Raw genomic sequence first — 17163 nt, 5'->3', positions numbered from 1 at the left:
AATACGTCGTTTAATTCGACTAATAGCAGGTGAGTCTCTATAAACTCAACTGAACTCAGGTGAACTTAAAAGTTGCAAGCAGTAACAATTAAACGTTGTTCGTTTCTTCCGCGCCCTTCTAGTTCGAATTTATAGCTTGCACTACTCGAATGATGTAAAGACCCCCACTAGGTAGACCAGAGACCTGTACCGCCTGCGCACCATTCGATCTATTCTATTCTATTCTATTCTATTCTCTGTGGGGGTGTTAGTACCTGCACCTGGCTCTCCCCAAGGTCTAAACTGCCTTCCTAAGCTTGGACCATTTCCCACCACGCTGGTCCACTGCGGGTTGGTGGGTTCACATATCTAGATGTGCTAAATCTAGATATGCAGGTTTCCTCACGATGTTTTCCTTCACCGTAAGAGCGATGGTATACATTGTACTTTAGTTAAAAGAACTCATTGGTACATGTCAGCGCCGGGATTCGAACCCGCATCTCTTGCGTGAGAAGCGGGCGCTTACCCGACTGAGCTACCACCGCTCCCCGACTGAGCTACCACCGCTCACCATTCGATCAAATGAGGAGTTTCTCAATTCGTCTGTACGTACAACATATGTCTTATCATAGAATAACGAGCACTACTGTACTTGTTATTCTATGGTTTTGTGTATGTCCGATATTTTCATTAGTTATGGATTGATTTTGGTATTTTATAATATGTGGGGACATCTTCACACATGGCCATCCGACCCCAAGCTAGGCAGAGCCTGTGTTATGGGTATCGGACAGCTGATATATCTACACAAATACATAGATAGATACATATTAAATATAAATATCAACACCCAAGACCCGAGTACAAATATTTGTCTTTAAGCAAATATCTGCCCCAGCCGGGAATCGAACCCGGGACCTTCGGCATAGCAGTCAGGGCCACTAACCACTACGCCATTCGACCGTTATATTTAGGCAGATAGAGTGTGTATCATACACAGGTACACACGGGACCACTCAACCCACCATGTCACCCTCAAATACACTCCGCTACCGAAATTAATATTGACGTGAACACTGTACTGTCGGCTACATTATCGACTGTTTTTACTATCTATATTTGTTATAAAAAAAACCGGCCAAGTGCGAGTCGGGCTCGCGCACAAAGGGTTCCGTAGCAGCAAAATTACAGTTAAATCAACCTATCTCAAAAACTATAAGAGATACTTTGATCAAACCAAAAATCGTTGAAAGAGTTAATTAGCATGCATCACCTCTATTTTTTTTAGAATTTTATACCCCGTAATTATAAAAATAGAGGGGGGGGACATACTTTTTACGACTTTGAGAGCTGATATCTCAAAAACCGTTCACTTTAAGAAAAATGTTTTTTAGAAAACTTTATATCATTTTAAAAGACCTTTCCATTGATACCCCACACGGGTATGTACATCGAAAAAAAAAATTCATCCCTCAGTTACATGTATGGGGGGCCCCACCCCCAATTCTTTTTTTTACTATTTAGTGTCATATTTTTGTAGCGGTTCATACAACACATATTCCCATCAAATTTCATCACTGTAGTACTTATAGTTTCCGAGTAAATCGGCTGTGACAGACGGACAGACGGACAGACGGACAGACGGACATGACGAAACTATAAGGGTTCCGTTTTTGCCATTTTGGCTACGGAACCCTAAAAAGGATACTAAGCCGAAATGGTAAAGCCCTCAATGTAACTTCATCAATTAAAATTTTGTTACTTTCATAAAATTATGGTTAAACATCTTTCCTATAACGGAAATAACATATGACACAGATAAATGGAAGCACAGAAAACGAAAACTCTTTGAAAAGTCTTTGTCAAACAGAAAGCATTACTAGGGCGCGTCAGAGCGCAAACGTCTAAAATTGTTTCGTCTCCCTTCCGAACCCAAACCTTCTACAAACCCTTAAAAGTTCTATGAATACGGGCGAATGTCTACATTCAAACAAAAACACATTTATAAAAAGGCTAATTAATTATGACTCCCACCGTACTTATAAGAGGCAACTTCCCACAAACACTTCAGGCCAACAAGCGAAAACAGCCTTTCCGCTAAAATAATACAGATCACTGTATGCACATGCCGCGAGTATGAGTGGGCCATTCCTGAAACTGAAATTTGTGGGTTCATTCAAAATAACCTTTAGGAAATGGTAATAAGGGTAATTTTAGCGTACTCAGCATCGTGTGCCTGTTTGGGCGTACACAAGTGTTCATAGACTTCAAATTGCGTAGAGGAGGGTAACTCTATACTGACGAAAAACTAACTAACGAGAGCTGTCGTGCAATCGGCACGTTAAATACAACGAGATAGAGTCGTGGCTCGCGCAGAAACGCTCCGAAACTAAGTTTTTCGTAACAAAAAGTGACCCCCTGATGTCTGAATGAAAATGAACGGAGAGGTTTTCCGAGTCACTGCATTTTGGCGTTTCATGTTTTGATTAAGAAGCGTAAAACTTAATTAACATTTTGTTTACTGAATAGGGTTTGCTTAAAAGTAAGTAATGATAGAATGGTGAAAATTAACAATTCAGTATTTGAGTGAAGACCACGAACAGGCAATCGTTCTGTGGGACGCCCTCCAGCCTATGACGACCTATGACAGGGCCAGTAGAGGCTGAACTGTTGTGGCACTCCTTACGAGAGGCCTTATGTACAGCGTGTGAAGAACACGACCTGATGATGATTATAATGACGAAACCAAAATATTATCTGACAAATTATAAACGTTACTTCTATTTTCTTATGAGAATACATTTGATTTCGATTCTGAAGGCACCAAACGTAATTTTAACGATGTCAAACAAAAAAATATATGAGATTAACGGAAAATTCATAGAGTCGAATTTTAAACAAAAAAATTAAGGTTTTGTGATAATCGCCTTCAGAATGGTCATTAGTATGTACAGTCAGCTGCTTTAGTAGCTATACACTTTGCTGTACCTTGTCAAAATACCTACTGAACAAAACGTCAATGTTTGAATGAATGAATAGGCAGTTAGTGAGTTTAACAAGGTTCAAAAGTGTATAGCTACAAAAGCAGCTGACTGTACACTATGGTGGGTAAGATAAGTTTGTTTTAGAAGCCCCCAAATGACCAACAAAAACAGCAAAAGACAAATACATCGAGTGAAAGTAACTGGGTCACTGGGGCTCACGCAATTCGGAAATCAAGCGACTTTGACGTAATCTCATTACAGAAGCGTTAATACTAGTGTTGCCCAAATGCAAGAACAAGACGAGACTTAGCCAGTCTTGGTCTTGGTCTTGCGCCAATACACCTGGTCTTGGTCTTGGTCTTGGTCTTGCGCCAATACACCTGGTCTTGGTCTTGGTCTTGGTCTTGCGCTCCCAGTCTTGGTCTTGGTCTTGGTCTTGCAGCAAGAGTCTTGCAAGTCTTGCAATTACCTATTAGTCTATTACTATTTATTAAAGTTTACTTTTTGATTTTAATAGATATTTTTTTATTCGCTATGTTTATGGTATTAGTCGTAATGCGCATAGGTCCAGTTTTTCATTTTCTTTGATACAGTTTTTTGCATCTCATAGAATTCCTAAGCGTACTTACCTATACACCGAACTGTTACACCTAACTACTCAGTGAAATAGCGCTCTGCAAGACGCAAGAGTCTTGCAGGCTATGTCTTGTTCTTGCTCAAGTCTTGCACGGTCAGTCTTGGTCTTGGTCTTGCTAAAAATACGCGGTCTTGTTCTTGGTCTTGGTCTTGCAAAAACGCAAGAACAAGACCAAGACTGCAAGACCAAGACTGAATTTGGGCAACACTAGTTAATACTGCCTCGGTCATTACACCGGCTACTGAATTCAATGCGCCATGATAAGTTTGCAATGGGTAAGGGTGATTTTAATAGCGTGCGGATTTCATAACGCACGCGGGATTGCCCCGCACGCGTGACAAGCTCAAGTGTTCTTTTATTATTATTATAAATTCTTTATTGCACATAAAAAAATTCATGCTAGTAGCATTCTCTACCAGTTAACCTTTGGTGATGTCGAGAAAGTGGTTGGTTGAGAGGAGAGAAGTTTATCTAATTAAATCGAGACACAGATATGTTCTTTTCATACAATTAATTCACTGAATACGGAAAAATGACGTATAATCCCGTGTGCGTGATTAAATCCGCACGCTATTAAAAACACCCTAAGAAATGGGAGACAATTTTTGGAACTTGTTTCTTTTGAAAATATGTGTCTACTACAGTCCTTTCATAGTTGTATTACCAGTTTCAGATATCATTTAAATAATGGAGCATATCATCATGAGTACACGTAATTTATTGTTATTATTATTAAACATTTATTTCCAGATATATCATCCGTAGTAAATTAGTAAAAAATGTCAGTTGTCAGTTTGTTAGTCAAAATAAAAAAATCATACATGCAAAAATTCAATTAAATCAGATCCGAAATAATAAATAAATATACTTCAATGTCATTTTAAATTTGATTAAATAATATGAAATAATGAATTGAATAAACTAATTGAATTAACAAATAAATAAGTACATTCATTGATGCCTTAATTTTTTACCTTCCAACCGTTAACGTTTACAGTAAGGCTTGTTACAAATTCCTTCGCTATATCCTAACTAATCCTAATCCTAACTAATATTATAAATGCGAAAGTAACTGTGTCTGTCTGTCTGTCTGTCTGTTACTCTTTCACGCCAAAACTACTGAACGGATTTCAATGAAATTTTGTATACATACGGTCTAGACCCTGGGAAAGAACATAGGCTACTTTTTATCCCGGAATTCCCACGGGAAAACTTTTTAAGGCGAAGCGAAGCGCGCGGGAACAGCTAGTCACTCATAAGACTGAAAATTTACTGCAACTATGCCATATCCTGTACTTACTTAGTCGCCATTATATTTGTTGCCATGTTCAATTATGATACAACTGTTACTTTTTATTGTCGTATAAAAGTCGTATACGACAAGGAATGTTGTTATGTTCCTTTAATTGAGACAGCGGGATGCCAGTTATGACTCTATTAGGCTTTTATGAACGTCATAGAACTGAAGCAAGTGTAGAACATGTGATAGTATCTACACTATCTATCTATCTATCTATCTGGTCGGACCAATCATCATCATCATCATCATCATCATCAGTATCTACTAATAACAACTCAACTCAAGCTGAACTCGAACCCATTTCAGCACCGAGAAGCAACATTCATGCTTATTGTTTTACTTACTTATTTTTTTATTACTTTTTAACCGTTTCTTGTAAATGTATGTGTTGTTTCTGTATGTGTTAGAAATATTTAAATTTTCTTTCTTTCTTTCTTTTCTTATAATCCTATACAGAGTATTACGAAAGTGGTAGGTATATACTACTAGCCGAAAGAGGGTGATTCAGGTAACTAATAATAATCCTTACTTCCTTACTAATATTATAAATGTGAAAGTAACTGTGTCTGTCCGTCTGTCTATCTATCTGTCTGTCTGTCTGTCTGTTACTCTTTCACGCCAAAAGTACTGAACGGATTTGGATGAAATTTGGTATAGATATGGTCTAGACCCTGAGAAAGAACTTAGGCTACTTTTTATCCCGGAATTACCACGGGAAAACTTTTTAAGGTGAAGCGAAGCTCGCGGCCAACAGCTAGTATATTATAAATGCGAAAGTAACTGTGTCTGTCTGTCTGAAATTTGGTATACATATGGTCTAGACCCTGAAAAAGAACATAGGCTACTTTTTATGCCGCAATTCCCACAGGAAAACTTTTTAAGACGAAGCGAAGCTCGCGGGAACAGCTAGTAAAAGATAAATTAATGCTCTCACCCTACTCTCAAACCCGGCACCTCTGAGTGAGAAGCGAAGCCTCTACCATCAGATTATGGACCTCACAAACTATAAGCTGTAATAAGCACTACCAACAGATTAAAAATGCGGCTGAAAACTGCTTACAAAGCTAGACTTCTTATTAAAAATTTATATTAAAAGTCAGATAAAGTTTAATTTAGTCTCTGTAGCCTACTGGTGAGGTTTCCATAGAGAATTGAGATATTATTTAACACGTTAATACACCCCTCGCCGGCAAAAGAGGATTATAAAGTGTGATTATGTATGATTGACTGTGTATATAATGTATTTTTTCTTACTTGGCACAGATTTTGAGCAGTCTTGGAGTGTCTTTTTATTTGAATTAATTCAAAAACTAAGTTATAAAATAACAAATAATGACAAATGAAATGCTCACAAGCAAAAATGAGTGATTTCGTAATAAAACCATTCATTTTGGCTGTAGTAGTTTATTTTTTTAATAGTATTTTGATTAAAAAGACACACAAAGATTGTTTACATTTTGTGCTAAATAAGAATGAATTCAGTATAGTGTGAATATACCTAAAGAGGTATATTCTTACAAAATATTTTTTTTTTTTTACTACCCATCATACCCTATTTTCCAATACATACGAAGCCATCGCTAGCCTAGTTAATCATCTATTAAAACGTAATCACTTTGTATAATGAAGAAAATTACTCTAATAAACTATGCATCAACTTATACAGTTCAAGTTACTAGGTATAGGGACATAAGCAACGTCTGTGATCGCTATTTTCATGACTATTTTGCACGGCGTCTCTATTAAAGTAGATAAACTCGTTCAATGCACGTTCCACCAATCACGTCGCTGTGTTTATCGCAAATCGCGGTATAGTGACGTTTATCTACATTGACAGAGGTGCCATCCCACCGCGACTGGTAAACAGTGCACCCATGTGAGTTAGAGCTGCGGCTAAACTTAGATTATCAGTCACTAAAGTTTGTGACAGGGAATTAGATACAACAAGAGAACATGATTTATGAACCCTAATGATATATAATTTCGTGAGTAAAGGTAAACAAAACATGGAGTATGTGGTACACATATATTCCATAGTTGAAATTTCAATGAGATTGGACACACACAACACTTTACTTATTTGTGATAATAAGTAAAGTGCCTATCGTAGAACCCAATTGTTATGTAATAAAACATTAATTATGGGTGTTGCAAAATTTTACAACACCCTGTATAAACTACAGTTTACCTATAAGCACATCATATGAAAGGCGCTTTCGTGCAATCCAAAAAAAAAATTTTAATCAAATTAAACTTTATAATAGCACTAATTACGAATTTATTTTCAAGAAAATGTAGGCACTTACTTGCAAATGTATTTTCTAGAGCATTTACTTACCCTGCGACCGTAGGTAACTGGTTAACATTGTTATAGAGTTATAGGTTGAAGGTGAAATTGAGAGGACCCAGTATACCTCCCTGTGGAGGCCTTGATTCACTTAAACATTTCCTTGTAGTTGGTTGACCTTTCTCAAAAGTCGGTCAGGGGTCGGGTTGTATATTTCAATTAGGCCATATTAAATTAACTAGGTATATGATATGTATGAGACGTCCATATATTTCATTTGATCATGTAGTGTAGGGGAATATCGTACAGTAGCACTATCCGATAATCTGAATTTATTAGAGATGTGGTTTTTGTAAATCGGTGTCCTTAATATTATTATAGGATCTCTTTGTTGTTTGTCTGTCTAACAAGAACCTTTCTTTTGGAAACTCATTTTACTAGAATGGTTTGCTTATCATCTATATTTTTGAAATAGAGTCAAAATTTTATTTAAAGTTATATATACCTACTTACAGGATCTGGAAAACCAGAATAAAAATTTCAATAGTAACTAGCGCTCATAAAAGCTAGATGGCAATATAAATCAAAAACTGTAATAGAAATGTTACACCTAAGCAATTTCATCTAAGCGAAATAATATTTCCGCTCATATAACGCCGTTTTCTCTCGGTGTATTCTAGTAATAGTGTTAGTTACACAATATTGAATTACGTGGCAACCACTCCGTGGTACAACTTTAACGCAGTTAACGGTGTCAGTTCCATGCAGGTATAGACATAAATAAACACCCTGTATCGTAGGCGTTTAAAGATAATGATCGACATCTAGGCATTATACATTACAGGGTGTGAATTTTTTTTTTTACAAGTTTACTTACTAAGTTTGTTGTAGTTTTTTTTTGCAAATCAGACATTCAATTGATTATAATTTTTATTTCGTTGTTTAACAACTTAACTGTCACAAAGATCATGGAATCCATGTTTCGTATAATAGGTAAGTAGATACCCAAACAGTGCCCGTAAAATGGCAATAGGCCCGCCCCCTATTACATTGGGACTAACATAACACTCTGGCGAAAAGTGGGTGCAGCAATGCACCTCTGCCTACCCCGCAAGGGAGTACATTGGTACAAGGCGTGAGTGCGTGTTTTTTTTTTATACCCAAATAGAACTCCTTAGTTTTTGCCATTAAAACCCAAAATTATAGGTACTATTGGTAGGTACCTCTATCGTGAAATGCACAAACATCAGCAATTTAACACTCCAAATCTACCAATTGTTGTTATCCAGTCCATTGACCTCACAACAAAGCGGATTCGAAACATCGATTATTTACTGTGCCAGAAAAAGGCTTTTAACTCGTGGTCTTAGAGTGCAAGTTTTACTGCAAGATTTTGTCTGAAAAGCTTCGGCACACAAAAAGCCTTGAAGCAGGTGATAAATCAACGCCAGGGTTCACTTGTCGACGGGCGACTTGTTACATTCTGTGTAGTCTCCATACTAGAGGAATATACTCGCTTGACTACTTAAATGGAAGATTTTCAACCATAGACAACATCCATAGACAAAAACCGATTATAGATGGCGCTAGTAAAACTTCATACTCAACAGCACTGCATTTTTTTAGCCGGCATAGATTCGTGTCCTTTCAGCCAATACAAAAACTCAATGGATGTCAATTCAACCATATGCAATAACTAGCTGTAATATTATGCATAATATTAAGTGTTAAGTTTAGAGTAAGTTTAGAGCGGTGGTAGCTCAGTCGGGTAAACGCTCGCTTCTCACGCCAGAGATGCGGGTTCGATCCTGGCGCTGACATGTACCAATGAGTTCTTTTAACTTAAGTACAATGTATACCATCGCTCTTACGGTGAAGGAAAACATCGTGAGGAAACCTGCATATCTAGATCTAGCACATCTAGATATGTGAACCCACCAACCCGCAGTGGACCAGCATGTTGGGGAAATGGTCCAAGCTTAGGAAGGCAGTTTAGACCTTGGGGATATGCACAAAGGTTCCATTCGAGAGAGCCAGGTGCAGGTACTTACACCCCCAGAATAGAATAGAAACATTGGTGCAAATGGTGATTAAAAATAATTATTTACCTAGATATAAGAGCAGGTTTTTGCGACCTAGCTCATGTTACTTACTGATTAGAGCTAGAAACCTTTCACCAGCAGAAAAACAAGACGAAACCCTTGAAATATTGGAAAAACTTACTTTCTAATTACGCATTTACTAAATTAATGGGGCCCTCCTGTATTCACGAAACGTGCCTAAGTCGGTATTACTCTTATTTTCTCTACTTGGTATAAATTCATCGTATTTTAATAGAAATAAAATATTGCTTTCACAGTAGGATAGAATTTAAAAACTTTTAGTTTCTGTCTTTGCAGTGAAAGGCTACTATTGACGAAAGGCCAATTAATAAAACTGTAGTAAGTAGGTACTATTGAGCTGGCCAGAAGTTGTGGCTGCTGCCTCTGATCGTCAGAAGTGGAAATCTGTAGTTAGGGCCCTATATATGCTCCATGCACTAGGAGTTAAAGGACTTAAGAAGAAGAAGAAGTACTATTGAATTGCCTTGCTATTCACGTCTCAGTTAATTACCATAATTTAAAATCGATAGATATTTAATTATTCTAGACTTCTCAGTATGTTACTAGTTTGAAGGATTTTAGCGATCTCAAACTTCTTTAAGAAAGTTGAGGAATGGAATTTTTCTTAATGTTTGTTCATTCATATATTTTTTATCTGAATCGTTCATCAGACCAAAAATACATTTATTATGCAAATGTAAAATTCATTGGTGGAACATTAAATTATATCGGTTCATTTATTATTTATTCATCGGCCACAATATTAAACATGCATTTAATTACAGCTGAGGCGCAGCAAACGTTATTATTTATTACTAGCTGTTCCCGCGCGCTTCGCTTCGCCTTAAAAAGTTTTCCCGTGGGAATTCCGGGATAAAAAGTAGCCTATGTTTTTTCAAAGGGGCTAGACCGTATGTATACCAAATTTCATTCAAATCCGTTAAGTAGTTTTGTCGTGAAAGAGTAACAGACAGACAGACAGACAGACAGACAGACACAGATACTTTCGCATTTATAATATTAATTAGGATACTGAATGCGTGGAAATACGGACCCCGGTTCGATTCCCAAAAATAGGTTTAAAGATGAAGATGAAAAAAATATGCAATGTTATAGGGTTCAATCGATAGCATATCTACTTATATATCATTTCATTTAATAAATTTTGATGAAAATTTGCGAAATCATTGCTTCTACACAGAAATTTTGTTGGTCTAGTGACTATTTAGGCAAAGTGTTTTTTTTCGCTAGTTTGCAAAAGTTGTTCAGGATGACCTCCTGAGTCCGCCCCTTTCGACATAGTATACCTTTTTTACAACACCCTGTATATTTATATAGTCTCACCCTGTACCTATACCCTGTATAGTCTCATATTCAAATGCTAGACATAAGCCTCTTGCAAGGAGTCTAATATACAGGGTGTTGCAAAAATGGTATACTAAGCCGAAACCTACATGTGCAGCATGTTATATCTAAGCCCGAAACTGAAATCAGAAATTGAAAATTCGCGAAAAAAAAAATTCTTTTTCCATAGAAACTTTGTTGGTCACTTGACATTTACTATGGAAAAAAAAAAATTATACCCTTTTTGCAACACCCTGTATATTTCTATTAGCATAGATAATAAAACGGAACGGGCCCCGCGTCCAATTTCCTGTACATCCTGTGTGTGGTCGACAGGAAACACAATTGGATATTTCCCTTTGTACTTGCTTACTACTGTTCTTAGTATTAAGTATTGTATTAATTTACCTACTGCCAGTCGTTTTACTCGTAATCTACTACTAGATTATATAAGGACTTGTTACACAAATGTCTGGATAAATTACATGCTATTATTACCTATTATTAAATTCTTTATTGCACAAAGTAAATTGGTACAAAGGCGAACTTAATGCTAGCAGCATTTTCTACCAGTTAACCTTTGGTGATGTTGAAAAAGTGATTGGTAGTGCTTATGGCTTTGAAGAAAGAAGATGGTTTATATTGAGTACTTAACCGAAATATTAATATCTTAATATATAACTATCTATACAATATAAATATACACATGATACCTAAATAAATACATTACATACATACATAAAATTACTATCATCATCATCATCACATAGATAGGGATCAGTTAGGCAAAATGTTCTGCTCTTGGAGGTAGTGGAGACGAACTTTAGATTTAAAAAGATTTATAGACTTAGTTTGTCTTATATCTAGTGGTAACTTGTTCCACAAGCGAATCGCTGTCACAGTGAAAGAATCAGAATACCCTGCCGCATTATGCTCTGGGGTACGAAAGAGAAGATTGCTATCACTGTCTTAATCATAATTTTATTACAGAGAGTGACAGGATATATTTTATCCCATAAGTAGCCATTATCCAGGCATTCTGAAATAGGCCCTACGAGTAAAGCATACCTAATTACAGAAAGACACAGCATGAGTATTCCCCTACATCTACATAATTCCATAAATTACAGAAGTATTAATATATAACATGATTTACAAGTACCTCAAATTTACATAAAATACCCCTATCTCACGCAGAATCCCTCGCTCTAATAAACAGTATAACTTGGTCCCCAGGGCGTCAGACAGGTCTCCGTTCGACGGGTCCTGCTGCTCTGGCTACCGGCCCGTGGACTCTGCCAGCCTCACAACGCCTGATGATGATGACATGGAGCCCGACCCTGTGAGTATCAGAAGGCGTACATTAAAAGTTAAAAGCGTCCGTAGTCGAGCTAGCTTCAGTGATCGTAATCGTGACCATTGAAGTTAAATTGAAGTCATTGAAGCCAGAGGCCTTCGGGCGGAGCTTGAAAACATATGACAGTCAGGTTGCCCACTTACCCGATAACCTCTCTCAGCACAAGCTTGGTCGGATAGGTGATCCTAAGGGTGCCTTCAAATTAGTCGCTAATTGTCGCGCGGAAGCAGCGCGGCAAAATCCATATAAATTTTGTAATTTAAAAGATGCGTGACTGCTGCGCCGCAGTAGCGCTGCAGTCGCGCGTTAATAATTTATATGGAATTTAGACAGCAGCGCGGCTGCAGCGCTGCAGCCGCGCTGCTTCCGCGCGACAATTAGCGACTAATTTGAAGGCGCCCTAATAAATAGACTGAAATCTGCAAAAGCATTTTATTTTTTGTAGCTTTAACGGAACCCCAAGGAAACCCCTCTAGACAATATCTTTACCCAATTCTAACCTTTATCCCTATGTACACAGATCACAAAGTACCGTGTGGTGCTGCTGGGTGACGCTGGTGTCGGCAAGACGGCCCTGGTCTCTCAGTTCATGACGTCAGAGTACATGAACACCTATGACGCGAGCCTCGGTGAGTGGAACTCTTTTGTTTTTATGCGTGCACGCTATTGGCTGCGCCTTTTTGTGTGTTAGTGTATGTGTGTAGATTATTCTAGGATGGTGATTTTTTTGTGTATTTAGTTATAGTAGTAGTAGCGCTAGTAACAGAAAATAGGCACAGAATATAGAGGGCTAGCTGCTCCCGCGAGCTTCGCTTCGCCTTAAAAAGTTTTCCCGTGGGAATTTCGGGATAAAAAGTAGCCTATGTTCTTTCTCAGGGCCTAGAAAATATGTATACCAAATTTCATTTAAATCCGTTCAGTAGTTTTTTCGTGATAGAGAGACAGACAGACAGACAGACAGGCAGACACAGTAACTTTCGCATTTATAATATTAGTTAGGATTAGGGTTGTTAGGATAATTATAGAGTTAAGAACAAAAACAAATTGTCTAGAAGCAATCGCTTTAAGCGATAAGACCCCCATTTTTGTACCTACGTGTTAGTATATATTATAGTTGTGTTTTTGTTTGTGTACAATTAAATCATATATTCTATTCTATTCTCATAACAAAATAACTATAAAAATATACGTCATAAGGTACTCTTTTTTGGCATGAATAAAATAGCAAAGCATATATTGCATGTCGTAAAAAATTCAATCAAATTTCAGGATGGGAATCACAATAAAAACGAAATCTGGGAAATTGGAAATACGTATAAATAAATGTGAACATATAATTATTGTAACGATGCTGCGGGAGTAATGTAATATTTTTATGTATTTAAATGATTGTACAGTAGGTAACTTACGTAATCATTAATCGTAGCGATAGCATTATGACAGCGTTCGTTATCTATTTGTCAAGCTAGACTAAGTGCCAATTTCTCCATAGTCGGTCATCATCTAACCGACAGGGATTGATTTATTAATTATACGTCGTCTCCATATAAAATTCATGACAGATGTGTCAAAAGTCAACCACTACTCCCTGGCTATGCTCTAACCGACTATTGAGAAATTGGCACTAAACCTCCTGAAGTTAATGGAAAACATGTTATATTCAGTATTCAACTATTCGTCGACCGCACTGCACTGTGTGAAAATGTATAGAATTTGGAAATGTGTATTTTGAATGGAAAATAGGTCACACCACCTGCAGACCCATTAAGTAAATTTATTTGATGATGATTGACAAGTTGATAAATTTTTCTCTCGTCTCAGTGTCTGATTTGACAAAAAATACTGATTTTTGTGTGTTGTGAGTAATGCAATGGTCAGGTTTTTTTTTCGCACGCACCAACCTTTACACGCATTTAGAAGTACAGGTACCTATCTAGTTAAAATGTTCACGACAAAAATATATCAATCTACAAAAAAAAACTCTGTGTGCTTAGCTTTATTCGGAACAGCCAATGGTAAAATAACCTGCGCAAATAATGAAGCTCGGTTCATTAGTTCTGGTATTAATTAATTGTGAGGATTCAGTCCTATCAAATCTCTCGTTCAATTTGTATGACGAGGTGGCCGTGATATTAACAAGGTATCCCATTAGTACCATCATTCAATAAGATGTCCGGTCTTCGCGAGTCAATTATTCCTGCTTTATTATGTTTGACATCGTTTTCCTCGAATAGTAACATAAAATATAAAAAATAATTTATTGGATATTGAACATTTTGGTAGGTATATGTAATTTGGTATATATTTTGGCTTATGCCTTTCAGCCGTCGATATGAAGTCGTTTTTTTATACACTGCCGAGCAATGAAAAAGTTCCACTCACAAAACGCCGTCAATAAACGACCCCAATTTTTTCAAAGACTTAATTTAAAATTGGAACTAAATATTATCGATTTTAGTTTGTAATATCCTGATGCTCTGTTAAATGTACTTCAATGTTGCAGAAGACGGCATTAAACTAGCCTTTTCCGTTTAGAAGGCTTTTCTCAGTGGAACCTTTTCATTGCCCGTGAGGGTAGTTTCGTTGGGAAAGTTGTTCTTTTTAGTGGTCTGAGTTAGTGTATAAAGGGACGATACATACGTTCATAGCAGCTCTTGTAAATATCGTAACACGAGTAAGTTTGTAACGTTTAAAGTAGTTAAGTAATTAGTAAGTAAGATGACCGAATGGCGTAGTGGTTAGTGACCCTGAGCTGACTACTGAGCCGATGGTCCCGGGTTCGATTCCCGGCTGGGGCAGATATTTGTTTAAACACAGATATTTGTTCTCGGGTCTTGGATGTGCCCGTAAAATGGCAATAGGCCCGCCCCCTATTACATTGGGACTAACATAACACTCTGGTGAAAAGTGGGTGCGGCAATGCACCTCTGCCTACCCCGCAAGGGAGTACATTAGTACAAGGCGTGAGTGCGTGTTTTTTTTTTTTTAATTAGTAAGTTTCTGCCATAAACACTCGCTGCTACAGATAAACCTAGTGGTTTTCGATAGTGGCTAGAATTAAGTAAAAACATGTAGGTAATTGGGATAAATAAATGATTAAAAAAAAACACAAAAAAAAACCTAGTAATCATCAAGATTAAGTTGTTAAAAAAATGACAAGCTGCATCGGCATAACGGAGTAACTAACGGGATACCCTGTATTATGTCATAGCTCTCAATTTGACCGAGCAAGTAAACCAACATTACTATCACTATCTATCGGCATGAAACAATGTCCTCACGAAATGACAGTGATTTACTGCCCAAGTTAGTTTGGAGTTCAGCAAGTTATGCCATTAATTGTATACAACAACTTACTGACCCGGGGGTTAACTCTATCTTAACGAAAATTATGACGAATATAGTGAGCAGCGCTCAAATAATTAAACGCCCGACAAAAAAGAGGGATTTTATAAGTTGAAAGTGTCTCGATCTGAGTGTGTATCTGTGTGTGGTAACCTAACTCCTAAACGACTGAACAGTTTTTTGATATTTTTTGTGTCATTTTTTTGCAATACTGTATAAAAATTGTTTTATTTCATGCGACTTTTAGTATTGACTTTCGAGGACCAACCACATAATTACCAAAAAGGAACTTTGCCCTCACCACCACCGGCCAACTGTCTAGCAGGCAGGAGGGCGTCCCACGTTAAAAACACTTTACTTCATAATTATGTGCTTCACTGGCCTCACTGTAAGTAATTTATTTTACGTTAATGCTCGTAAAAGGCCCTGTGTTTCTGCCAGTACCTACACCCTTATCAAAGCCAAGCTAAATAATAATATTGCGGCGAAATAGCTTTTTTTATACTTTATCTGATGGACGTTATTGATTTTATGGGGTTCCGCTCATCTGGCATAATCTTTATTGACCAAAACTCATTTCGCATAACTCGTATGGTCTAAACTTTTTTGGCCGAACCATCACTTTGCCAAGACTTATGTGGCATAAGGCTCGTTTCGTCTAAAACTCTTTAGGCACAATCTTTAAACACCTAAGTTTCGTTTGCTCAAATTTATGTTCGTCTATACCTATATATAATCTTGTTTCTCCTAATGTTATCTTAATAAATAATATATTAAGTATGTAGTAAATGTACAAATTGTGGTATTTTTCTCCTACATCCCGAAAATTACGATATTGTATGAACAAAAAATCGAAAGTTAACGACCAATATAATTATTACAAATAGGTGCGACGACGAGCAAAGCGAGGAGGAGCGTGTTAGGTGCACATGTTCATCAAAACCAAAGCGGAGCGCAGCGAAGCGGAGCGGAGCGTTTTCCAAACAGCGGAAACAATACAAGGCACCAGTTTGCGCTATGTAGGGAGACGCTCCGTCAAAGTTAAAGCCAAACGAATATTATTACTTTGTATAAACCTATGCCATAGCATTATTAGGCTATTCAAGATTTGGCCATACCATTATTAGGCTAAACAATGTTATGCGAAATAACTTTTTACTAAACGAGATTTATGCCATACGATTTTCGGCGTAACGAGACTTTGACCAAACGTTACTATGCAATACGAGATTAGGCAAAAAAATCTTATGCCAAAAAAGGTAGAACCATGTACCTATCCTACATAGTTACATAAAAAGTCGTGGTGGTGGATAAGATCTTGTTTCTGATTTGAGAGGCCATGGGTCCAAATCTTGGCAAAAAAAACTTAGATTAGTAAAAATAAGTATACCTGCCAGGTGCTCCTACGGTAAAGGAAAACATAGTGAACTGCACTTCTAGATTCTAGATTTGTACGGTCAGGTGCAGAAAAACCTGACCCCCCTCTCATAGTAACAATGTTTCTGAGGGGGGTCAGGTTTCTCTGTACCCTAAGTGCATTGTACCTACAACGATGATTCGGCCAGCGACCTATCTCGTGAGTACAAATTTAATGTAGGTATACCTACAGAGCTAGAGCGGTGGTAGCTCAGTCGGGTAAGCGCCCGCTTCTCACGCCAGAGATGCGGGTTCGAATCCCGGCGCTGACATGTACCAATGAGTTCTTTTAACTTAAGTACAATGTATACCATCGCTCTTACGGTGAAGGAAAACATCGTGAGGAAACCTGCATATCTAGATCTAGCAAATCTACATATGTGAACCCACCAACCCGCAGTGGACCAGCGTG

General features: G+C 37.4%; 1 protein-coding gene across 2 annotated transcripts in view; it reads left to right on the top strand.

The window, feature by feature from the left end:
* The window catches only part of LOC105384683, a 70529-nt gene that overhangs the window by 33187 nt on the left and 20179 nt on the right, over nucleotides 1-17163 (top strand). For both annotated transcript variants that reach the window (XM_048628246.1, XM_048628247.1), the window contains exons 4-5: nucleotides 11870-11975; nucleotides 12511-12619. In XM_048628246.1, the coding sequence (XP_048484203.1) occupies nucleotides 11870-11975; nucleotides 12511-12619 (215 nt within the window). The remainder of the gene's footprint in view (nucleotides 1-11869; nucleotides 11976-12510; nucleotides 12620-17163) is intronic.

The sequence above is a fragment of the Plutella xylostella genome, chromosome 20, assembly GCF_932276165.1.
Source record: "Plutella xylostella chromosome 20, ilPluXylo3.1, whole genome shotgun sequence".
Lineage (NCBI taxonomy): Eukaryota > Metazoa > Arthropoda > Insecta > Lepidoptera > Plutellidae > Plutella > Plutella xylostella.
This window is presented reverse-complemented; position numbering and strand designations above follow the sequence as displayed.